General features: G+C 42.6%; 1 protein-coding gene across 11 annotated transcripts in view; it reads left to right on the forward strand.

The window, feature by feature from the left end:
- mib1 (MIB E3 ubiquitin protein ligase 1) overlaps positions 1 to 25823 on the forward strand; it is a 71071-nt gene that overhangs the window by 9668 nt on the left and 35580 nt on the right. For all 11 annotated transcript variants that reach the window (XM_074651608.1, XM_074651613.1, XM_074651607.1 and 8 more), the window contains exons 4-12: positions 3686 to 3790; positions 4832 to 4898; positions 6177 to 6381; positions 8000 to 8183; positions 9539 to 9683; positions 9805 to 9938; positions 11847 to 11954; positions 12114 to 12311; positions 12429 to 12580. In XM_074651608.1, the coding sequence (XP_074507709.1) occupies positions 3686 to 3790; positions 4832 to 4898; positions 6177 to 6381; positions 8000 to 8183; positions 9539 to 9683; positions 9805 to 9938; positions 11847 to 11954; positions 12114 to 12311; positions 12429 to 12580 (1298 nt within the window). The remainder of the gene's footprint in view (positions 1 to 3685; positions 3791 to 4831; positions 4899 to 6176; positions 6382 to 7999; positions 8184 to 9538; positions 9684 to 9804; positions 9939 to 11846; positions 11955 to 12113; positions 12312 to 12428; positions 12581 to 25823) is intronic.

A 25823-nucleotide genomic window follows, 5' to 3' on the forward strand; every position in this document is an offset into this window, starting at 1 on the left:
TGATGAAAGCGTTGCGCTGCTTGTGATGGAGAGAGAATTGTCTGGTGTGAAAATCCCAAGCCCATCTTCCAAATTTGAATTGATTTTGCGGTCCCCCATTCATAGCTCATTGCTTATTTATGCCTATAACACATCATTTTTCTTGGCTTACAGTGCCCTTCAGTTTTTTTGTTTAGCCAAAAGCTGTGAGCTGGTCCTCACTACAGAAGTTGGGTACAGCATTAGTCATAATGTATTACAACAAGTACTAACTCAAGAGAAGCTGTGTGTGTGTGTGTAAAAAGTGGCAGGTGTGTTTGTTGGAGTGCTTTTGGTGGTTTTGATGAACTCTTTACTCTGGGCTCTCTGGACAAGCATGTGAGACCGTCAAAAGATAGACTCACACTGATTTATTAATTTTTTAAGAGCAGCTTTTCTCCCTTTTCTTAAGCTTTCTCTCTGGGAACAAGTAATGCATGTCTTATTTATTAAATTGTAAAGGTTTTGTTTTTTTGTATCTTTGTAGGAAGAGGGTTAATGACGTTATTTAATCATATTTTGGGTTTCTGTGATGAGAGGAGTGTTTTCCAAAGTATCTTCTAAAAGTGCTAACAGTTTTTGCTAACAGTTTTTTGTGAAGAGCCTTTTCTATTTTCAAGTTCTGTTCAAACTGTGGGGGCCTGGAATTGTCCTGGCAAAAAAAACGTAGCCTGACTGTCAGTATATTTCAAAATAAATATATGTTGGAAATGGAGATATCCACTAAATTGGCATGACGATGAAGAGAAAATGCTTTTCATGCTGACCTAAGCACACTACAACTGCAGTTTGGCTAACCGATAGAAACATACATGTATAGTGTTGTTTAGGACCTTCCTAAATTCACCAAGTTCATGCAGCTAACCATATTTGGATACCCAGACTGTAATTTTTGTTAATTATTTATTAGCGGAATAACAAGTGCATCTAATTCCCTTTCGATAGGGAAGAAGAGTCTTCTGAAACCGTACCATTTAGAGGCAGACCGGTTAATCGGTTTGGCCGATTAATCTGCATTCATGAAATGAAATCGCACACTTAAGGATCCTCCGTACCCCGGGAATATGCGCAAACATTAATGGTTTGCAATAGTGGCATTTAACAATGTACAAAAAACGCATCCTAGCCAGTCATACTGTAAGTCACAGAACAGCGCATCGCCCATTGCAAATAAAAAGAAAATTTTCCGATGATGTAGTCAGAAAATTACACTTCAGGATAATCTCTTTAAAATGATTAAATACGGAGTGAGAAAAAACTGATTTATTAAAAACGGCATGCAAAAAGTAGCCAACTGGGCGCCCTGGTAGCTCACCTGGTAGCTCACCTGGTAGAGCGGGCATACCATGTACAAAGCCTGAGTGCTTACCGCAGAGGACGGGGGTTCGAATCCGACCCGCGACCCTTTGCTCATCCCCTCTCTCTCCCCCTTTCACATCAACTGTCCCTGTCTCTCTATCTAATAAAGGCAAAAACTGGCCAAAAAAAATAATCTTCAAAAAACAAAAAAGTAGCCGACTAGGCAGCTGCAGAATTAAAGAAGATATCGGCCAATTAATTGGCTATCAGCTTTTTCCTGTCCCAAATTATCGTTATTATATCAGACTTTAAAAATCCCCTATCAGTCGACCTCTACTATTTTTGGATAGAAAATCATGTTTCAAAAGTTCCTTGTTCTGATAGCAGTCAGCTATGTTTCCCACAGGCTCTGTCTCTGGCCCGGCTGAACTAGGCTTGCCTTTGTCTTGTGTCTTGTTTTGTCTTTGGAAACAAACACAGTAACGGTTGCAAAAGTTTAATTTAAACATTCTTAGAGATTTTGCAACTATTCTCAACTGGTTAAATAAAAAAAAAAAAAAGACAATAAAAGGTTTAGTATTGACTGTGAGATTGCAATGCAGGGAGAATTACAGCAAAATTGAATTGTGACCTCAAGAATCAAAGTATAATCAAATTTGTTCTTGACGAATCCCACTGTTAATATTTCTCAGTAGTTAGGGAATTAAACTTCACTTGAATTCAAAACACAGTGACTGTGGAGCATACGGAGCGTCTGACACTACCAAGTATAGATTTATTACATCAGTATGCCAACATTTTGCAAAAACTAAACTCCCAACTACACTAAAAACTCCAAGCCTATGGTACGTGTCCACAGGGGCGTTTTTTATCACGAGGGGACGCGACGCTTCCCAACATTGGACGCTTGGTGGGCTGTGTCCACAGGGGCGTTTTTTATCACGAGGGGACGCGACGCTTCCCAACATTGGACGCTTGGTGGGCTGCCCCTAGAAACAAGGCACTCGGCTCCTGATTGGACGAACGCTTTCCCGCCGTTGGCTGCTGCTCCCAGCTTTCAAACCGGAACCAGTATGGAGGCTCGTTTGGAAACTTTCTTCTCTTATTTCACGTAAATAGTTCACCGAAATGTGTTTCTGAAAACATTTGAGGCGAGAAATGAGCCATGCAGTTGCTGAATCTGTCTTTATTTTGGCTCGACAACGTTTTGTTTAAAAGATTATCGGGAGTTTCGAGAGGCGGCGAGTCGCGTCGGACGTCCGTGATTTGCATAAAGTAGCCAGGACCTCAACTTAATGCAAATAAGGAGCGGGCGTCGTGACGCCTAGTCTCTCGAATCGCGACGCCACGCTACCAGAATCCATTGCGCGGCTGCTTGCATAGACAATGAATGGGGAGCGTGGAAAGCACGGAGCATGTGGACACGTAAGTGGCACAGAAGATGTTGGACCCTTCAACTAGAGGAGCCCAAATTCAACTTGTGTTTTAGCAGACATCTCCTTGTCTTTGAGCTAGACACGGAATACGTACTTGGCTCCAGGGTTGCTGTTCTGTTGTTCAACTTTTACTCTGACCTTCAATTTGGCCACCAAACACCTGCTCAAAAGCACCCAGGAAGAAAGTGATCTCTTTCTGGTCAATATTATATTTTCACATACAGTATGCCAAAACTTTTATTTTCATTAACAGCTGGTAAATAAATTATCATGAAATTAGGATTTAGGGAACTTTCACAAGTCATAGTCCGTAGTCCGAATCTGAGTGAAATTAATACTTTTGGTTCCTTTTATAGTTAGTCTCTTAGTCTGTTTCGGTTTCGCAGTGCACAAATTAAAGTGGAGGAGCGTGTACTAAGGAGCGAATTTATCTTTTCTGTCTCGAAAGCTGCCACTTCTATGCAGGGAGTGTTGACTGATATATTGCTATCGAAGTTTTTTTTTTACTTTCTCCTCCAGTTTAATGACTTTATGAACGTCACTTTATTTAGCATATTCTGTATGTTCTCTTTGGCCCAGATGTCAAGCAAACATTGGACGTCTGCAGACGTCCAGGTCAGTCCTCTCCCACTCATGTTAACCTGTCATTTGTCCATCTCAACAAATGCCCGCACAGGCAGCCTGTGTTTTGGTTCGCTTTGAAACGGACCGAGACCACCTCTCCAAGCAGTCTCGGACCACTTGTTTTGGTCCTCACTGGAGTACAATTACTGCGTTCACAACTGCCTAAACGAACCCGCACCAGAGTTAGATTAAAACGTGACTGAATGTTGGCTTGTGAAAGTGCCCTAAAACTCAAAACAATGTGCTTTCAATGTGTCCTTATCTGTCTTTCTCATCTCATCCCTCATCCTCCCCCTCCTCCTCCACAGGTGACAGAGATCCAGGACTGGAGTGCAGCCAGCCCTCACAGCGCTGCCTACGTACTGTGGGACAACGGGGCCAAGAACCTGTACCGAGTTGGCTTTGAGGGAATGGTGAGCAAACTTCCAGGCCTGAACCTCACGCTCACTCACACACACGCAGAGACGCACAAAAGATCAGCTGTCGGGTGGCTTTTGTGTTTGACCGCAGGGCTGAGGCTCTTTCTTTTGCTGCCAGGCCTTTGTGAGAGCCACGCAGCCAGCATGAGTAAGGCGCCATTGTAAAGGCAGCTGGAAGGGGAAGGTATATCTGCATGATAAAGGCAAGCTGTTCCTTCTGCTTTTTAGGGAGGAGAGAGTGAACATGGAGGTCAACTTTAAAGGAGGGGGGCCATTCTCTTGGGGTTGTTGCAGGCGCGGGCTACACACGCGTCTCAAATGAAAAGAACCATCCTCATTGGTGGAGACTGCCCTTGCCTTTTTACAAAAGAGGCCAATCGGGTGTCTCGGTCGCATAACAGATTTGCCCTTTTGTTATTTTAATAGGCTGATAGAAAAGTGGATGGCATCTGCCTCTGGATTAAATAAATCATGGAATCGACCCCCCATCTTGACTGTTTTATTTTGACTTTGTTTGTTATTAAGGCAGCGATTAAGTCCTGCTAATAACTACAAAGGTAGCGCACATTAGGGTATGTTCCTACAGTAATGCAGCAAGCGAGGCCAACACCTTTTGCCGTTTGGTAATGTCTGCTTTGTGCTCAAAGCGTCATAAGATCAAAAGTGTGTTTCTGGCTCGATACAGTAGGATAGACTTGAGTTATTCATTTGTTGGGACTTGTTGTATTTTAGTGTTCCATCCGTTCAGAGGAATGTTTGCTCTGCTTCACGATCATCTCTGCCCTCTAACTCTGCCACGGTGGCTGCGCATCTGAGTCATCACAAATGATACGATGCCTTCTCTCTGTAGTAATGTTTCATTGTCCTGCCTCACCCTTAGGGCACTGATATTGTTGGTATTCTAGGCAACTACACTGACACTACACAGCTTGAAGTGTGTAAATTCTCTGCTTCGTTATTCATGATCACCGTGCCCCTCCTCTAATGGAATTACCACGGGTAATTATCTAACCCCTTGCCTCTTTTCTCTCTCAGTCGGACCTGAAATGTGTCCAGGATGCCAAAGGAGGCTCTTTTTACAGAGACCACTGTCCCGTTTTAGGTAAGTAAGCCTTGTGATCCGTGTCCACCGTCATTATTGCACCAATTCTCTCACCTATCGTTCTGGTGCAGTGAATTCAAGGGCATTAGGGGAGTTTCACTTGTAGTTAATTGTGTTTGGCCAGTAGATGGCAGCGCTGCATAGTCACCTGGCTCCCAAAGCCAAGTACAGACTCGGGTCATGCAGTTAGAGTATTCCAAGAATTCCAGGAAGGAAGGAATTGTAGGGCTGCTCGATTATGGCAGAAATCACAATCACGATTATTGTGGTCAATATTGAGATCACTGATTATTTAACACGATTACTCTTTGACTCTGGAGACATCATGCATTTCAAAAGAGCATTTTGTAGCCTACATTTTAAAGTTAAATGCATCAATCTGGTGCACTTTGAGAGGAAAATTAAGAGGCTAGATCTATGAAGAGCTCTGTGCTCTAGTAAACAATTTAATCATAAACGCATTGGTTGTATAGATATGAATAGTGATGACACGGCAAAAAAAGTCACACCCAAAAAACATGGTAAACGAGACTGGGGTCTGTGTTTCAAGACGGGTAATGTAGGTTGCTGACATAGCTGCACTGAGGACAGTCCGCCCCGGTTGACGGTCACGCCAGGAGCAGGAAGCTCTGCCCCTTCCCGCAGGGAGAGAGGGCACAGCGAGCGCTAAGGGGCGAGGTCCGGGCGAGGGGTTCTGTAAAGGGCCACCGTCAACCCGGGCCTTTCCAAGCCGACCAAGAGTTGCGTCGCACCGCCATGGAGGAAATACGCATGCCAGAAACAGCTGTAAAGGAAAGGGGTGCGCTGGATTTATAGCACAAGATCAAACGAGAGCATCATTGAGAAAAACGGAATGCGTCACAATAATCATTTTATGTCGATTATCTTGCTTTCATAATCGTTGGAAGCCAAAATTGTAATTGTAATTTAAATTTGATCAATGGCACAGTCCTAATGAATTGTACATCTGGATTCAACACTGCAGCAGAAATCTCTCATTAGGTTTGATAGTGTCATTACATTATTCATAGATAGCAGCACTTACGACTTGTAGTGATGCTTTACCTCTGTTTTGTTGTTACCAATTTGCAACCACATATGGGCTTGAAAAGTTTTGTAATACTATTTTTTTCACAAAATTATCAGAATTTATTTCTCTAAAATGTATTTTCCTATATTTCTCTCCATAATTCTGTTTTAAATCACTTTGTTTATTGATGCACGTTTAGTAACACAAATGTTGTTATTAATAGACCTAACTGTACCTTCATCTCCCAGGTGAGCAGAATGGCAACAGAAATCCGGGCGGTCTCCAGATTGGAGACCTGGTCAACATCGACTTGGACCTAGAGATCGTTCAGTCCCTCCAACACGGCCACGGTGGGTGGACCGACGGCATGTTTGAGACGCTCACCACCACCGGCACAGTATGCGGCATCGATGAAGATCACGATATTGTCGTTCAGTATCCCAGTGGGAACAGGTGAGTCCCTACATAAACTGGCTCAGAGTTATTGGCTGCTAAGAAGTGGAACCAATGAAACTGCATCTCATCACCATAATTTCCCGTAAATTGAGTTTTATGTAACCCTTTTCACCTTAGCTCAGTCACACTTACGAACATCTTCACTACAAGATGAAATTATGGTTTGTAACACTTGAGAGATGAGACTCTCTAAAAAATAGTGGTCAATTTGTTTTAAAGTATAGTTTAACTTAACTTAACTTAACTGTACAATAATTTGTGCAGTAATTTAACTGTGCAATACTCTGATATTAATACTACATTTAAACTGTACATTTCAAGAAATACTCTTATTTAATTGTTATTTACACTATTTATTTTACACCATTTATATTTAACACTCTTGATAGATCCCACTTATCAGCATTTTTTAATTTTTTTATTTACTTATTTACACTGTGGTTATATATTGTATGTGTTTAATGCACATATTTGTACGAGGGCTGTCAAAGTTAACGCGATAATGCGTTTACATAAATTTGTTTTAACGGCAATAATTTCTTTAACGCAATTTGCGATTTTTAGGTTGTAGTGGGCTCAGTTTTAAAGCTAGAGTGAAGATACTGGCATCATATGAATCTAGAAATCCTAAGGAATCCATTGGTTATACTAGCTTGTCGCAAAAGAAGGCCAAATAATGCTCCAAACATACACTACATTTTGGTGAGGAAAAACTGCCATGGCTATTTTCAAAGGGGTTCCTTGACCTCTGACCTCAAGATATGTGAATGAAAATGGGTTCTATGGGTACCCACGAGTCTCCCCTTTACAGACATGCCCACTTTATGATAATCACATGCAGTTTAGGGCAAGTCATAGTCAAGTCAGCACACTGACACACTGCTGTTATTGCCTGTTTGGCTTGAGTACCTGTGAGGGTTTCTGGGATATATTTGTCATTGTTTTGTGTTGTTAATTGATTTCCAGTAATAGATATGTACATACATTTACATAAAGCAAGCAGATTTGCCCACTCCCATGTTGATATGAGTATTAAATACTTGACAAATCTCCCCTTAAGGTACATTTTGAACAGAAAAAAAATTGCAATTAATTTGCGATTAATCGTGATAAACTATGGATAATCATGGAATTAATCACAATTAAATAGTTTAATGATTGACAGCCCTAATTTGTACATATTTCTCATTTCTTATTTTGTTATTTATTTATATTACTCTACATATATTGTGTTATATATTGCATATGTACATAATTTACATTTTAATATAAATATATATATATAAGAGCAACTGTTACGTTCTAATTTGCCCCCAGGCATCAATAAAATATTTCTGATCCTGATTAAAAGTGGATCTTCTTAGCACCCTAACTGCTAATTTTCAGTCTGCTTCTAGTATTTATAACAATGTTATCTCATTACTCTGTCTGACATTGATCATTTAAACAAGGTTTTTTCTATAGTTTATAATTTTTTATTACTCAATCGTGGCTTGCAAATCCACAAATACTCCATGTGACTGCTTAGAATCTATACTTGATCAGGTATCGTATTTTATTAATTGTAAGTGAATTAGTCAGAGTTGTTTGAATGCATTCATCTCTGTATCCTCAGATGGACATTCAACCCAGCAGTGCTGACAAAGGCCAACGTGGTGCGCAGCGGTGACGTAGCAGCCGGGGCAGAGGGAGGCACCTCCCAGTTCGTAGTGGGAGACCTGGTCCAGATTTGCTACGACATCGACCGCATCAAGCTGCTACAAAGAGGCCATGGAGAGTGGGCTGAGGCCATGCTACCCGTAAGAGCCTGAAAGATGTTTACACACATTTGTACAAATTTAACCACTCACACCGAGCCTTCTTTAGTTAAATGTCAGTTTAAATGTCATGCTGACATACACATGTGTAAAATGTTCAGGATTGATTTTCAAAGAACAGATGTAGAATATTTTTTAGAAATGTGTCCGTGTAGATTTATTGCATTTATCTGGATAGTACAACGTCAAATGAAACTATCTACTGGACTGTAGCTGTGAAGTTGTGTGAGTGACAAAACATCTTCAAATCTAAATTACACTGGACAATTTCATTTAAACCTGACAAGAAAAATCTGTTGGGTGCTTGAAAATGTGAGAAAAACAGTGCTGTTGATATTGGCACCAGACATTTTTGTGATTATTTAAAAAAAAAAAACAACAACAAAAAAACAGAATTTCGACTTGGACTTCATCGCAAGTACACAATTTGTATGCGAGAAGCTTCTATAAATTAGGCTCAATCCATCTAGCTGTGTGTAATTTTCTGCTGTTCTCCCCCACACTCTGTGCCAGTCTGTCATCTTCTTTAAAGAAATGTTGCAGTATTACTAACATGCAGAGACACGATTCCTCACCTCAAATCTCTCTATGGCTGTGTTGTTGCCAATTTTTTATTGTATTTATCTTTCTTTGCTCTGGACACGACTTTATTCTTCCCTTATTATGAAGTTTGTTCATCGCTGCCCAGCACGCCTTAGGTTATGTAACGCCAGTCTCCTCCAATATGCCACTTGTCCCTGCCAAACTGGCCCCCCTCAGCAGCTAATGAGCCTTAAAACCCTGAGATGGGTTGTAGCTTTGATCACTAACCACGGCTGTTTGTCGCCCGCTGCTGCTCCTACTGCAGCAGTCCCCGTTATTGATGGCATCCTCCAGGACAGACCCAGACCCGGGCTCGACAGACTCAAAGTGCCTCTTTCTCATATAGCCAAGATCGAGATGATATGATTGAAAATTGGAAAGCATTTGGCTCTGTCCTCTCTGTATTGCCTGTATAGATGAAGAATGGTCTAGCCGGTAGAAAGGTTTCTTTCTTTTAAATCCATCTTCTTTCTCGTGCAAGTAAATGTCCTCACAGCTTAAATGTGTAATATTTCGCTTTTTCTGTCAGGTTTTATTTTTGCAACTAGCTTTGTTTCTGCATCGGGTAGGACAATTGCTTTGTTGAGCTGGTATTTTCTCCTCTTTACCCTTCCCTCCCTCTCGTATTATTTTGCTCTTTCTAACAATCTCTCTCCATCTTTCCTCTGCCACTTACAGGCTCTGTTACACAGAACATAGCCCAAAGACAACAGCCCTCCATACACTAATGAGTTTGTCGCAACATTTACCAACAGACCCTTGGCAAGGTGGGCCGTGTGCAGCAGATCTACTCAGACAGTGACCTGAAGGTCGAGGTGTGCGGAACTTCTTGGACGTACAATCCCGCCGCTGTCACCAAGATTGCGCCCTCTGGCTCTGCTGTCAGCAACGCCTCTGGAGGTACGAATAAACAAGCACTACTGACACAGAGAGAGTGTCGTCTTAGTTCTTTGTCCTCACTGCCTGTCTCTCTGACACCTACACGCAATCACTTTCTGCTGTTTTCCCTCTGTTTGGCCAGAGCGTCTGTCTCAGTTGCTGAAGAAACTATTTGAGACACAAGAGTCCGGAGACATCAATGAGGAGCTGGTGAAGGCAGCAGCCAATGGCGACCTGGCCAAGGTGGAGGACATCCTTAAGAGACCGGATGTGGATGTAAGTGCTCAACATACAGTATTTTGGTATGAGCAGCTTCTGGATTTTAGGGGTGGGGGGAAAAAAATCAATTCACCTATGTATCGCGATTTATTTTATTTACCTTTTTGAAATTGATCTTTTAATGACAGAATCAATAGCATTGCTTCATTTGAGTCGATGTGGAGGTAGAAGGAAGTTACCACTTTTATTGTCGTAGTCTGAGTAACGTGACGTTATATCTGTTCTCCTATACGTCAACCAAAACAAAATGCAGTCGGCCGCAGCGAGCCGAAAGTAGAAAGTAGAAAACGTCGAAGGCTCTGCGTGGATGCGGCCTGCACGCTCACATTTTAAATATAAAGTGGTAAACACTACACACACAGCAAAGTATGGAAACACTTTGGGTTTCACACATTGCAAGGAAAAAGCAGAGCTAGACATCATGGCTAAAGGTGCATGCTAACTCTGTCCTGGGCAGGAAACGTTATATTGTGCTGCCAGCCGTCACTCAAATCTCCGTGGTCAAATCGGTTGACGCATCAACTGTAGAGCACCCATATACTGACGTTTATGTTGAATGCATTCAAACGGCCTCGATGGAGCTGACCATGGATCTATAAAGAGAACGGAGCTGATTGGAGAGCTAGCGACGGACTTGGCGAAGTTAGCGGAAGTATACACGTATGACTACGTCGGGTTTTCAAAATAAGGTGTAAACAAAAGGAACTGTATATACAAAATACATATATGGAAATAAGATTATATTCACCAGAAGTATAAAAACATGTTAAATGCACCTTATAAATAATAAAAAAAAAAAAACCACTAATTTGTGAGGGAAATGTTTTAGAAAAAACAATGACTGATATATTTGACTTCCGGACATCTCTGACTTCATACATGCTGAAAATCAAACATTCTTACTATATCAATTTAGATATTTTCCAAAGTAAAAGTCCTTATAAGTGTATGATTAAACTTTTTCCCATGGTCTCGTGTAAAAAAGGTTATCAAAAATCACAATAAATCATAATATCGAATCGCAATACTTAAAAATCACAATACATACCGAATTGACACTCAAGTATTGTGATAGTATTGAATCGGGATATAGTTATATCGTCCCAGTCCTACTGGATTTTTAGATAGGTTTTTGATGAAGTAACTTTGTCATTGAATATTTGCAAAAGATCTGAGTACATTGATAATTGGAGCTGGAATATCCCCGGCTGTGCTCTGCTCTGCTTTCAGTATATTGAGGAGGCTGAGAGTCTCCCAGGAAAGGGCTCTGAGATCCTCCCACTCCTGCACCTCTCTCTATCTGAAAAGCATTAAGGCAAGGCCCAGAGGAGGCACTGAGGAGCATTGGTGTGCACTGCAGCACAGACCCGATTCACTCTTAAAATCAAGCAGAGGTCTACAAACCCCACATGGTTGCAGATTGCGTTGCGACACAGGCTACAGGCCCGGCCGTTTGCCACAGGACAGAAGCCTGTGCCCTGTATAGGTTATGAGAACCGGTTACGTCAAGTCTGCAATACTGTCCTCACTCAGAGAGCAAGAGAGAGTGAATGAGTGCGTGTGTCAGTGGTGAAAGCTGGCCAGATGCCCTACTGCCTTTCAGTGGAATTATTTGCTTAAAGCTGAGCACACTGAGCTCGGCCAAGTGATCCGCCTGCCAGGACAAGAGACGTCTCGAGACTCCCAAAGGAGTCCACATTAATATTTATGGTCTGAGTTTTTGCAGTGCTGCAGTTGCTGATGAAACATGCACACACACAGCCGCGCATGCACATCCACATGTACAAACGCTTAAACACGCCCTCGCTGAGCTCTCAGCCCCTCAGGTGAACAGCTAATTCAGTAGATGCATATCTAAATATGAAACACGACATTGACACGCTCTCCCTCTCGGTGCGTTGACAGGTGAACGGGCAGTGTGCTGGACACACCGCCATGCAGGCAGCCAGTCAGAACGGTCACGTGGACGTCCTAAAGCTGCTGCTTAAACACAATGTGGACCTGGAAGCTGAGGTTTGTATAATTAAATACATTTCTCCTCTCTCATCCCTATTCTTAATTATCACAAAAGGCATCTTAGCCCATGTTAAGTGTGTTTCACTATGTAAGAAAAAAAAAAATCCACTCCGGACATAACACTGAGTCATTATGCGGGTGTGTCACTGTACTCAGGACAAAGATGGAGACCGGGCAGTGCACCACGCATCCTTTGGTGACGAGGGCTCTGTCATTGAGGTGCTGCAGAGGGGCGGTGCTGACTTGAATGCCAGGAACAAGCGAAGGCAGACTCCGTTACACATAGCTGTCAACAAGGGCCACCTGCAGGTGGTCAAAACCCTGCTGGACTTTGGCTGCCACCCCAGCCTTCAGGTATCTATCACTACAGCTTATTTAAGAAATGCTTTGTAACACAGTAGAGAGTTCGTTTTAGGCTGAATCACAGATTAGTATGAGAGTAGTAAGTAACACAAGGTTTACCTTTTTTAGGATTCAGAGGGCGACACACCCCTGCACGATGCCATAAGCAAGAAGAGAGATGACATGCTGTCAGTGCTGCTGGAGGCTGGTGCTGATGTCACCATCACCAACAATAACGGCTTCAATGCCTTGCATCATGCAGCCCTGCGAGGAAACCCCAGGTATGAGACTCTTTCCTGCTCTCCTGCTAGCGCTGTCACACCTATTTGGCGTCAACAAGGGCATGTTTAAGTGGAATCTGTGGAAACAGTATCCTCAGGATCTCAATAAATGGCTGCTTTCAGTAAAGCCCAGATTCGGTACAGATATTATATATTTCTAATGTCCACACACTGATTCTTTCTTGACTGATTCAGCATTGATGCACAAGACTCCTCAACTGGAAAAGAGATTTCATAGTGCAGTAGAAAGTATGGAAATCAAAAATTGAGAAATCAGATTGATGGCACCTAAGTATGAATGGGCACCAGACTAGTGTGATTTCAGTGCATTTTTGTTTTGCACGTCTGCTCTACTACTCTGGACTGCAGCCTCAACATTCAGGAACGTTTTTCACAGATTGCACGCAGTGGAATGATCGCTCCCCAAAAGTGAAGCCCAAACATCTTGATCGCCCCCTGGTGACTGTCTGTTAGTTTAGGAAGCGCTTGATTTGATATGCAGCAGAGTTCTCTATGAACGGAGCAGTCATTTTAAACGTCAATGTTGCAGTCAATCATGTTCATTTAATTGTGGGAAGCCAAAATCATAATTGATTAATGTATATATGGGATTATTTTCGATTAATTGTGCAGCCGTGGTATTAAATAGTAACTCAACTGATGCATAATTTGGTCCTGCATATTCAGCACAACTGAAACAGCTTTAACTCCAGAAAAATACATTTCCGAGCATTATTATGAGCACACCAAATCAAAGCTTTGAAAATATTAGTCAAAACTACAACCACTACACTTCATGTTTTGCTTCTTAGCAGCCAGAGGACAGAGGTCGTGGCAGAATCACTAATCTGTTACTACTAATCCGTTACTTAATCATCCTTCGTTGGAATGAAAGATGTTGGTTAACCACCTACAGGTCTAAACTAGGAGTCAGACATAGACAAAGTCCAGTCATTGACATAGACAAATAGAACATTCTGATTAACTGGCAGAGGATCCTATTGAGGCATTATAAGTATGTAAAAGCATGGCACTTCAGAATGTGCGCTTGAAACAGGTCATGAATCCCTCTCTATTATCTATTTCTGCAAAAAACATCTCCTTCAAACCACTGGATTTATTAAAATTTCTCACCAAAAACTACATTTTACAAGATTACATTTGAACACATCATGATCACTTTAGAATTTACCTTCGCTGAATACAAATTTTTACTAAAGAGAGCCTAAACGCATCAGCTAGTTAACGAGCTAATGTTAATTAGCTCATGTCCTGTCTGTTTCATCACAGATTTGTTGTTCACAAAGTAGCATTATCAGGGGAAAAATAGGGTGCGTCCCCTGGGCGCGTCAATGGTGAGTTTATTGCGTCCCAAACACATTTTCTATCGTCCCCGGGATGATGGGACACCGTTAATCTCAAGTCTTGACGGTACCTGCGGTATTGTAGAAAAACGAGTACCGTCGTGCTTTCAGAATTTTGTCAATGACTTGGTACCAAAGTATCGGTTCTTCTGACATCCCAATATTACACTACTGCAGTCTTGTGCTTCCACTTCTCCAAATTCTCCAAAAGTCTAAAACGGTAGTTTCTAAAATAAATCGACCACTTTATATGAATATTTTAAATTCTTCCACAGATTCCACTTCAATTTAAAAGTTGTTTAAAGACTTTAATTCCACTATGTCACTGATCACATTTTATCCATTTTATCCTTCTATAAAATTTACCTTGGGATCTCAATTTAGTTTGACATTGATTGAAGCTTGAAGCAGGCCTATAGGCTTCATCCATCTCCCCAGCAGATGGTATGGTCTCAAATTGACATTAGACTACCTTTGAGGCCTTCAAAGCATCTGTCTTACATTTACTTTTTTTCTATCAATGTAGTTAATAGTCCTTGAAGTTCATTTGTTGTTTCCTTTTACTGTTATGCTGGTCCGTCACCGTGTGTTGTGAGCAGAGGCTGGTCTGAAGCGGCTGGCCCGTTCAGCAGCAGCAGCAGCGGCAGTTCGCCTTGTCCTTGGCCATAGCTATTTCTAGCTGTAGGAGGTTACTGCTCCACTCTTTGGCTGCTTTATTCTTGTCTCTCAACCATGAGCATATTAAAGATGGCTCAGTGAGACGGCTGTCTGTATCAGGTTGATCATCCGGGGTGTCTTAAATTGATGGACATTGGCGTTACAGGGTCAGTGTTATATAGACTGGAGCGGTTTCTAGAAAAGTTAACAGCTGCTTCCTGCGCTGAGCGCTTTCGGTGTGTACATGTATGGTTGTGCATGAGCGTGGTTATCCTAGGCTAAATGTCATCATTCCCCTTCACTGGCATTCATTCGTTTGGCACGAGGACAAATGGAATTGAGGTCAGAGGGCTGTGGAACACCTGCCACCTGCCACGAGCTGGCCAGACCCAGCCCTCCACCTCTGGCACACTGCTGAATAGATTGTATAAAGCCAGGTCCTGTTTCTTGTGTGCTACACTGACCAATTGATTTGCAGATTGACTTAGACATAAAGAATAACTATATAAAAACACAAAACAATGCTTATCACGGCTAAAATCAGTTGTCAATGGGTTAATCTCCATTGAAATGTTTTGGCAAATAGTTATAAGTAACATACAGGTTGTGGGGGAGGGATTATTCTCATAATAGATTAATCGTTTGGTCTATAAAATGTCAGAAAATAGTGAAAACTGTCCATACTTGGTTCTCAAAGTCCACGGTGATGTCTTTAAATGTCTTGTTTTGTCAGTCCAAAACACAAAGATATTCAGTAATATTATGTAAAACAGAGAAAAGCAGGAAATCTCCATACTTGAGTATTTGCGTAAAAATTACTTTAACAGTTAATATATTATCAAAATAGTTGATGATTATTTTTATTTTTCTGTTGATTGACTAGTCGTCTAATCGTTGCAGCTCTAAAGTGGTCGTTGTAATAAAATGACAAAACAAATTTCATGGCAATTTTAAAAAGAAATACAGTGCTTTAAAAAAAAAAAAGACAAAATCAGAAAAGGTAAAAATAAATATGAAATGAACAAATAAAGACAAAGTATGAACATCAAGAAAAAATGCAGACGGGCACAAAGTATAAATAGTTAAAGTAAAAGTAAGTCTATAATAATGTGTTTTTCTTATTTATTATATAAAAGATACAGAACTACCTTGCTCCACCGATCCCCCTCGGCAGGTCGTTCCAGAGCTGATGATCCCTGACATGCTATAATTAAATGTAATTAAATAAAAAAGGGTCTATATGATTGATCCACATGTTAAATCTTTTTGAAATTATACCCAATAAATGACAAAAAATATATAAAAATCTCACACACAATTGGCCAGCAGTCCCAGTCTGACTTTGTTGTCCGTGAGGGAAAAAAAAATATTACAAGGCTACTGTATTGTCTTTTATTGCACAGCTTTAATCTTTAATAAATAATAGTCAACTTATTTAGGAAAGGTCACTGAGTGGCAGAGTGTAAACACATTGCTTGCATCATAAATATTAAAATGCAGTGGGTGTGTAATGCGTATATGTAAACCAGGATTCAGAATGTAAAGCTGGTCCGCCGTAGCACTCATTGATTTAGCGGTGAAAAGTGCTGGAGTACAGTATTTTCTGTATCAGGGCTCCTGTTGTGTTGTGTGTGTGTGTGTGTGTGTGAGAGTGTGTCGCTTGCTTCAGTCCACGCTCTGTCCCCTTGCCTTCAGAGAAACGAAGATATATGTTGCCTTCTCCAGTCTGCCCATTTACTTTTATTTCACGCTCGAGCTCCTGCAATATCGTGGAGACAGTCCACAAGTCCTAAAGCCCTCGAAAATCTCTCCCTAGGTTGAAATGAAAGTACCTTGTCTGGTGTGTTTTTAGTGGAGAGGCAGTTGTTTCGATTGAGTGCTTAGAGGAATTCCTACCATACAATCATATTTCAAAAAAGTGCCTTTGACGACTGTCATGACGAAGTGCTCGGAGTTGGAAGTTGATCGGAAGCCCCTCGGATGAAGGATGTGACATGAAGCCCCTCTAGTTAATGATTGATGTCCTGATGGTAGGTTCGCTCTCCCTCCTCTCGTGTTTAGATTGCGCACCGGCACAGAATGTCCTGGCAAACACGGCCTAAACAAGTCTAATTTCTCATCAAAACTATGACAATACAACTCCTGTAAAACAGGAAAAAAAAAACGTTTTCTCTTTCTAAGTGGTGTAAGTTATCACCATCAAATACTAGCTGTTGGGCTCAAGTAGAGAGTGCGTCAGAGTCCCTGGTGTGTGTGTGTGTGTGTGTGTGTATGTGTGTGTAATGTGTGTTATGTGTTTTAAGAGCGCTGTTTGGTCTTCCAGCGGTGGAAAGAAAGATTGAGGAAGACGCATAGGAAGAACCCTGTGGGTGACAGATGAATCTTTCAACTTGGGAGTCCCAAATACAGACACAAATCAAGTCTACCAACAGGGGTGCGGCAGGAACTGGGGAGTTTTACTACATCTCACCTCGTTCATTACTCACACGCACTACAGAGTGTAAAGGCATTTCCTCATAAATTACACCTAGTTGTTAAGTTTTACAATTGCCACTAAATTGAAAGTGCTGTTATAACTAGTGGTAACGCGTTGAAGAAAGGACTTTCTCGAAAACATCCACGTTGTGTTTTCTCCCTGTGTGTGTTTACCGCAGCCCGAGCCTGCAAGGGGAGCCTGGCTCGTCTCTGTGTCTTTCCCTCGGGCTGCTGGGAGCCAGTAGCTGCTACAATACTGTAAACAATACGATTAATAGCCCATGACTCATAAACGGGCTCCAAACAAGCCCTGCAGCGTCGGTCTGTACCCTTTTTCGTGTCACCTCCTCGTAATATTTGCCCTCCTCCCTCTCTCATATAGTGCTCAGCTTTCTCTTTAATATGGCGACATACAGGCAAACCCCATATGGTGGTCGAGGGCTCTGCAAATCATTCACACTGTGCTCCAAAAATGCAGTATTCCCAATATAATGTCAGTACTAATAGGCAGCAGCATAATGGTAGTATTGTAACAGAGAGTTGTGGTGGCCCCGTGGAGGTGGATCTGCGAAATTGGTCAAATGTTTGCATTGCTAGAGGCTTGCCGCTTTATTCGCATGTTCTTCATGGCTGCCATTGATTGAATTAGGAGTTTTTCACCCTCTGTCTTGCTCATTTCAGACTAGGCTAATCAAGTCAGACTACCGTAATTGAGTAAGCTAGTGCCTCTTACATTACCCAAATCGATTTCATGGTTATTGGTCCAATGGAAAACACTTTAAATTGAAAAGAAATGGAGAATACAGTGCTGTTTACAACGAATTTAATAAATAATTTGTATGTGCTAGACCCGCATCCTCACATCAGTTTGTGTAATGAGACAAATTAGATGAATTTACAGCTTTTAGATGAATTTCGGAAACAAATAATTCAGGATTGTTGTCGTGGTTATGTTGTATATTTTAAGAAAAGGTCAGTGTGACATAGTGTTAAGCACCAAATTAGGAAAAGAAAAGGAAAGGAGGGTAGTCGGGATACACAGTGTGAAGGGAGTTTGGTTTGACCTGCCTGATTGTTCTGCAGTAACAGGGAGGGAATGTGTGAGGTTGTAACTGTTTGCGGTCTTCTGCTGTGATTTGTGCGTTCAGCTCCAGTCCTCTAGAGAAGTGGTTCTCAACCTTTTTCCTGTCAAGGACCCCTAAATTGACACACATCAGGTCACGGACCCCCATTTGATAAGAATTTGCCTCAGGGACCTCCATCTGAAAAGATTTTGGTTTTTAGATATGATTAAGACCAGAATTCTAAAGTTGTCAATGGAGCTGCAATGATTTATTGATTAGTTGTCAACTATTAGATTAATCCCCACTTATTTTTGATAATCGATTTGAGTATTTTTTTTAAGAAAGAAATTGAGTTGTGGACAAAACAAGATATTTGAGGACGTCATCTTGATCAACATTTTTCACCATTTTCTGACATTTTATAGACCAAACAACTAACTGATTAATCAAGAACATAATCAACGATGAAAATAATCGTTAGTTGTCAACTACAGTTGCGGAGATAACTGTGGAGGAAGTGAAACCTATGATCAGAATAGTCACTCTTATGACTCTTACTTACATTGGGCTCACTTCTATATTGAATTAAATAGTGAAAATGATTAGTCCCCATTTTTCTGGGGACCCCCTGGAGCTCCCTCAGTGGCCCGTAGGAGACCCCTGACCCCTGGTTGACAACCACTGCTCTAAGGCTATATCCACACTAATATGTTTTTGTTTTAAAACGCGGTTTCAGCGCTGGACACGGGAATTGATGTAAAGCGCTCGAATAATAGCTTGCCTCCTGCGCATGTAGGCAGTAGTAGCATTATAAAATGCATAACTTAACTGCACAAAAGCTGCTAGCATAGACAACAAGGTCAGCAACGCTTGTAACTCGTTATCCATGTTGAAATGAACCACTGGTGGTGGAGGCTGATGTCGTTTGTCTTCTTCCGGAAGAGGTTTACGTGACGGGGCGTGACGAATCAGGGAATGACACATCATGACTGATAAGGCCCAAATCAAGAAGCAAACGTGTGTGTCTGCGTCATCGTTTTCAAAGGCTTATGTCCGTCCAGACTTAAACGCAATCCCGGAGTTTTAAAACTAAAACGGGGTAAGCAGCTTTTTCCAAAGTCTCCGTTTTAGGGGCTCAAACTCTGGAGTAATGTGGACGTTAGGCATAAACGTAGCAAAAGTTATGTGTTTTAAAACTTATTAGTGTGGATGTAGCCAAAAGCATCTGGCCCTCATCTACCCCAGCCTGTCCAACATCACTGCAGGAGGCTTCATTTGAAGGAGACTACAGAGATTGAATGCGTGTAATGTACAGTCTCTAAACAACTATATTTTGCCCCTATTTTTATTTCTTATTGTCTTATTCCGTCTTTAGATCTCTTTACAACGTTGTTGTTCCCCTGCTGGGCTGCATTCTGTCTCCATTATATTTTTTCTTCCTTTGCCTATTCCCACCCACAGTGTAATTGACTGTTGGCATCCAGTGACAGTCAGTTTAGGAGGCGTCTTAGCAAGACAGCCGTACAGACATGTGAGTGCTGTGTTTCTGAAATAGCGCACGCTGCACATCCACCCCCTGCTATTTTTGAAACAGTTACTGATAGTGTGGTCAGAATATCAAGCCCGCTGGAGGCAGAGAGGTAACACTCAGTCAGGAAAGTGGACCATACCAAAAGTTTTGAAGCTGGGAATCGGTTTCTTTATTAGTCAAAAAAATGAGACAGCATTGAACATGACAATTACCGAACACTCCAGATGTTGTAGGTAGAAGAAAGCCCATAAGCCAGTCATCATCAGGGAGTGGCCCGCTGCCATCACAGTGATTTTGTCGAAGGCATCAAACAGCAAAAGGAGCTCCTGTAGTCATCAAAGCATAGCTACAGCTGGTTGAAGGGGACCAAATCCATTCAAGAGGTGATTTGGTTCCATTTTACCAGCTTTAGCAAAGCATTGTGGAATCACTGTTTTCAGAGACGGACATGGGGACCGCTGTGAAGGGAAGTGAGCTGTCTCAAAGGCTCTGCTGCAGTAAGGTTTCATCCAAGAACGAGCCAGAGACACACTGAGCAGAGACGTTGCATTTAAACATCTTATTAAAACCTGAGATCATCACACCATGTCCACCCCACTAGTTGCTTCCCTCTCCTGCTTTTCCCTCTTGCCTGTTCACCTTCACCTATTCTGTGTGACACACATTACATTTAGCACCCCATTTACCACCACACTAATAACACACAGGTACAGTTGATCAACCTTACCTAACTTCCCCCTTTGCTGCCTCCCAGGCAGTCTATTTATCCTCCTCGCTATCTTTTTCTTTTTTTTTTTTAACTTTTATGCTTGCGCCCCTCCCAGAGAGTGAGAAAAATTGCTCCCTGAGAAAAGGATAATAATAATCTGTGGCAGTGCACTTGAGTCAAATGTCCTGGAGTCATGAAGCAATTACAGACTCTGACAGATGGGCCCTGCTGCAAGCACGCCGCCGCCGCTGCGGTCACCGAGACGGCCAACAGACAAATGCAGAGGCATAACCACGTACACAAGCTCTCTCGCTCATGCTCCTACAGCAGCACTCTGGGGTGTCAAGTCACAACATTAATTTAAACCAGTCATTTAAGTCCTAGAGACTGATTCGTAGTGTAGAGGGTAGCGTTTGAACAGTGACTGAGGGCAGATTATTTTATGTCTCTTTCAGGGCTCTACACTAGTACAGTAATGTAACATTTTCCACTAAAAATCTATCTATCTAATACAAAAATGATCACAGTAGCACCCACATAAAGAACTTTGATTATGTTTTTCTGTATGTGTGCCTAAAGCTCATGGTAGTCAATCATAAGCTCAATAAACCACTCCTAATATTGGAGCAACATCAAACATTTCACATATTTTTAACCACGCCTTGTATTTTCTGTTTTAATCTCACTGCTGCAGTATTGCATTAAGATACAATTATGTGACATTTATGTCAGAGTTCATTATCATTAATCGTTACAAACGGTTCCGTTGACACTATTTTTGCAAGAGGAATATGAAGCATAGGTCAGCTGTTCTAATTATTGACTTTTCTGCCAAGGCACGAATGAGGTTCTCCGAGTGGCCGGCGACAGCTGAGTGATATACGGCACTGCTTGTAGACAGGATGGAGGTCAATGCAGGGCCAGCTTGATATGGCACACCAGACGCAGGTCTATTTGTAACATACACATGCACGTTCATGCTTGCTCACTTACACACACGCAGTCGCTCAGAGTCAGGTGGCCAGGCTGCTCACCTCGTCTGAGGGCCATAACAGGGCAAAAGCAGGGGGGGACGACAGGCACTCAGCATTTGATAATGTCAGCATCTGCTGCGTTTGTCACTCAGATAGGCAGGTCGTTGCTATTGAGGGCCTGGGAGGAACATGCAATGCAAGCCATGCACTCCGACAGGCCTCTGATGACTTGATAGAAGAGAGAGCGAGACAGAATATCATGCAGATGGGTCTGAACAGTGGGGAAAAACTGAAAAGCCTAAAAATGCAGCTTCATTCTGATGCTCTCATAAAAAGGTTTGAGGTGAGGTGGGCCTTTCTGTTCAGAAAAAAAATTGTTTTATTTTCTAATTTATTTTATTAAATTAAATTAGAGATGCAACGATTAATCAATTACTTGTCAACTATGTGAATATTTGCTGGTTTCTTTACTCCTTTATGACAGTAAACTGATTATCGTTGAATTATGGAACGTCAGAAAGAGATTTATAGGCTACAAACTATTTTTTGTCTTCAGTATTTTTAACCATCGTCAGTAAACTAGGGTGAAAAGAATGCAGATTGTTAGCGTTGGTTTCAGTCGTGTCATCTCCGCTTAGATATTTCTTTCATTGAAGGGGAATGGAGTAAGTCAGCCTTACACTGGGCATATTAATCAGCTCAGATTGAAGTGTCTTGTATTTCATTAGAATAGAGCTGTCGTACAACAGTGGCATACGTACGTACACCTTTTCATTGCTCCACTGCGGGAGAAATTTTGTAGGCACTGATACATCCCAGCCTGCCGCATCGGAAAACGTTGTAATTAAGGAAATATAAATCTCATTTTATGAAGAAGCGATTTATACATGCAGGTCTTTTGTGCGTTTTAGTTTCACGGTTTCATCCAAGGGTTACTGTTTTTTTAAAGTTGTATTATCTAATTTGTTGATCAGACCTCAAATAGTTGCGGATTACTGACTTGAAATAATGGTCCTAATTGTCTATGTTTATTTTATTTAGTATTTCTTTCATGTGCTTTTTCAAGCCAGAGCCAAAGTGGAAAAAAGTGACCTTTAGTTGAGCGGTGTATCTACATTAAAGGGGTTTAAAGAGAGGTAAACCTGTGCTAAAACTGGTACAGGGATTGTCTATGATCCTAGCACAGGCCAGAGAGGGGGTCAGAATAGGTGAAAGTGCTAGATATGAATAGCTCCCCATGCAAAACTACTCCCCACCTCCCCCCCCCCCCCCCCTCGCTTCACTTCTCTCCGTGCCTCTCTCCATATTCTGTTGCCTTTATTTGTTTGAAGCAGTCAACAATTGGAATCAGCTGACAGGCCAGAGTTGACTCTGATCCTGCATTGTCACTTTTTGATGGTCTAATCTGACTGCCATGCGGCCCGGCAAAGCATTTGGCAAGCATAGCAAACGTGAACAATGAGAGCAGGAATCAGAGGAAGGGGAGGGGAGGGGAGCACGGGGGCAGCCGGGTTGATGTGGGGTGGAGGGGGGTGCGGATAAGGGCAGCGGCATAAAGGGAGGGCAGTCGTAGTTAAACACACAAGATTGTTAACACGGAAGCCATATGATACAGCAGTAGGATGGAGCCAGCAGCAGCAGCAACCTCAGTCCCTCTTCATTCTGCCTCCTCAGCAACTATTTCCTGCTCTTTCAGTTGCATGTTTAAAGAAAAAAAAAAAAAAAAAAGCCAGCGACAATGGCATAGTTTTGGTCCAATTCACCTTGCTTTCTTTTCCCCTTTGAGCCATGTGGGAGCACTGGGAGGGAAAGATTATGGTATTAATGGTCAGGAGCACTGCTCGCTGAAGTTGGTTCTAAGTGGCTGGCTGAATTTCAAGGGCTGTAATGCAGTAAAATCGGCCAATAATGAAAGGAGGCCCTGTTCATATGACGATGTCACAAGGCGACCATTTGCCCGTAGTTGGTGTAGGTGGCAAGTAGTGCGCTAAACTCACACACTGCTGACAGAGCAACATGATTGCTATCATTTTATGCTAACTTACATAATTGTCCAATGAATTGATGGCATATCTTGGATGAGAGGTTTTTATTGGCCAAGTCAGCCAGTTTTAGAAAGCAGTAAGTTCCCTACAGTGAATATTGCTGCAGTGAGACTGCCCAGAGACAGTATAGCTAATGTATGAGCCTTACCACTCACATTCATGCTCTCTCTCTCTCTCTCTTTTTCTATACTTTGCCTGCTATTTTCTCTCACACCATGATCACAGTCATATTAACAATCTGCAAAGCACAAACACAGACATTGCTGCCCAACATCATTTTTTTTTTTCAGAACGAGGACCAGCACCTCACCAAGAATACATACTTCTTTACATTCCATAGCTATCATATGTTCATATGGGTACATAAAGAAGTATGTACACCAAGGAGGTAATCTTAGGTATGAAATTCTCTCACCTTTCGCCAAGGTCAGGAAGTTATGAGCAGAACATTTTTTCCTCACCGTTCTCTCTCCCAAGTATGGTAGTCTGCACCGTAAGGTGACTTTGAGTGTAAATTCAGTTCAACACTCAAGGCTTTCCTTTGGTTGCCATGTAAGGCTGAGCAGCCAGTCCCCCCGCCCCTGAACATAACAGAAGTTTTGCAGTCCATACCATAGTCGACTGTCCCGGTGACCCCCGCTGTCCTCCAGACAACTGGGAGAAACCAGGGGGAGGAATAAAGCGCCCTTCTTTTTTTTTTTACTGCAGTTAGAAGGTGGTCTTTTTCTCTTTCCAGGAAAAATGTCGAGGTAGATTTAAGGGGTTGGACAAAAAAACGGCAGCAAAGATGGGAAGAGTTTTCTCCTTGGTAGAAAGTCCACGGTGTAAAGTGCCTCCTGTGTGCACCTTGTCTTGTATGATGATCATCTGCTCTGGACCGTGTGTCCTGGGAGCAGGGGTGCACCTATAAGCTGATTGGCCCCGCTGACACACTAAACATTTTCACTTCTCTCCTCCCACTTCTCTTTCAGTCTGCCTCCCTCACTGCCGCCATCTCGTTCTCCTATTTCACCCCCTGCTTTCTATAGCCTCTCCTACCTCTCTACTTTTACCGATATGTAGCTCCTGCCTGTCCCCCCCGTCCCTCTTGTGTCAGCAACGTCCCCAGTGGCGGCTAGCTGGAGCGCCTGCTGATGTTTGAAAACGAGGGTGATCCAAGTGGAACAGGAAGCTATTGTGAGCAGGATTTGGGCTTTAGGCGCAGAGGCAGGCCATAGGTCACATGAAGGCGCTAATGCCCACTCAGCACTTGTGGATTGGTCCTGGCTATACCCCCACCCAACAGCACCCCCCACCCTCTCTCTCTCTCTCTCTCTCCCTCTCTCTTTCTCTCTCTCTCTGTACCTTGTTCTCTCTCTTCCCACACTGTTTTTATGTTCATCTTCTCTCACTTCCCTTTTCCTCTGATCAAACCTCACCTGTCTGTGTTTACAGCGAAAGCCTGCTGTTCTATTGCAGAGGGGGGTGGAACCGATCAATAACCATTTGCATGGTGGCGAGAATTGTTCAGCAAGTCTCTAATGAATCTTTGCCCCAGACCAACACATTCCACAAGTCGACACTGCCTCCAACCACGCTTAGCTAGCCAGCAGGCTGCGTGCTGAGGCAACGGGTGTAAAGCGAAAAAAAAAATGGATTAGGAAAAAGACTAGCTTAAGTTTGGAGACTTGGTGGCAGAGAATAAATGGGAAAATTGGTGCAGTGTTCTTTTGCAGTGGAAGGGTTTGGAATAGCAATGAGGGGAGGTTGAACTGGAGGTGACAGTTGGCGGATGAGCCCGGTCCTAAAGGTGTGACGTCCTGTTTAGGAAATGTCACAGCCACCCGAGAGGGTGAGCAAATGGGAGAGAGGGGGGGTGAAATTCCTTCCAACACACAGCGGGATGGAGGTTGGAGAACGTGTAGTGTCTGTTCTGGTTTGGGCGATAGCACTGCAGCACTGTGTGCCCTGCATGCCCTGCCTAGCCTATAGCAATCCGTTACAGAGAGAGAGAGAGAGAGAAGAAGAAACTGGGTTACTACCCTAAGTGCTGTGGGTTCAGCCGGTGACACACATCTACTCAGCCAACCATTGCTGCCCAATATCCCCTCCCGCCCATTCTACCCCCCCCCCCCCACACCCACCCACATCTGTGTTAATACACTTCTCACAGCTGTGTGCCGTCAATCCGCTTTCCCCCCCCCGTTCAGCGCTCCCGACCTGCCCGCTGTTCATTATTCTGATGCTTCGTCATCCCTCTGGTCGCCACATTCCATCCATCCTCCCGCCCCAATCAGCCAACCTTGGACTTCAAAGTGTGACGTGTCCTCAAACTTACCTCCCATCAATTAAGAATGGCAGTGACCCCCCCTCCCCTCCTCCTGCCCCCTCAGTTAAATTGAAAAGTGGTTCACCAAAAAAGAACCAAAAAGATATTTAAAAAAG

The sequence above is a fragment of the Sebastes fasciatus genome, chromosome 11 (assembly GCF_043250625.1).
Source record: "Sebastes fasciatus isolate fSebFas1 chromosome 11, fSebFas1.pri, whole genome shotgun sequence".
NCBI classification, from domain to species: domain Eukaryota; kingdom Metazoa; phylum Chordata; class Actinopteri; order Perciformes; family Sebastidae; genus Sebastes; species Sebastes fasciatus.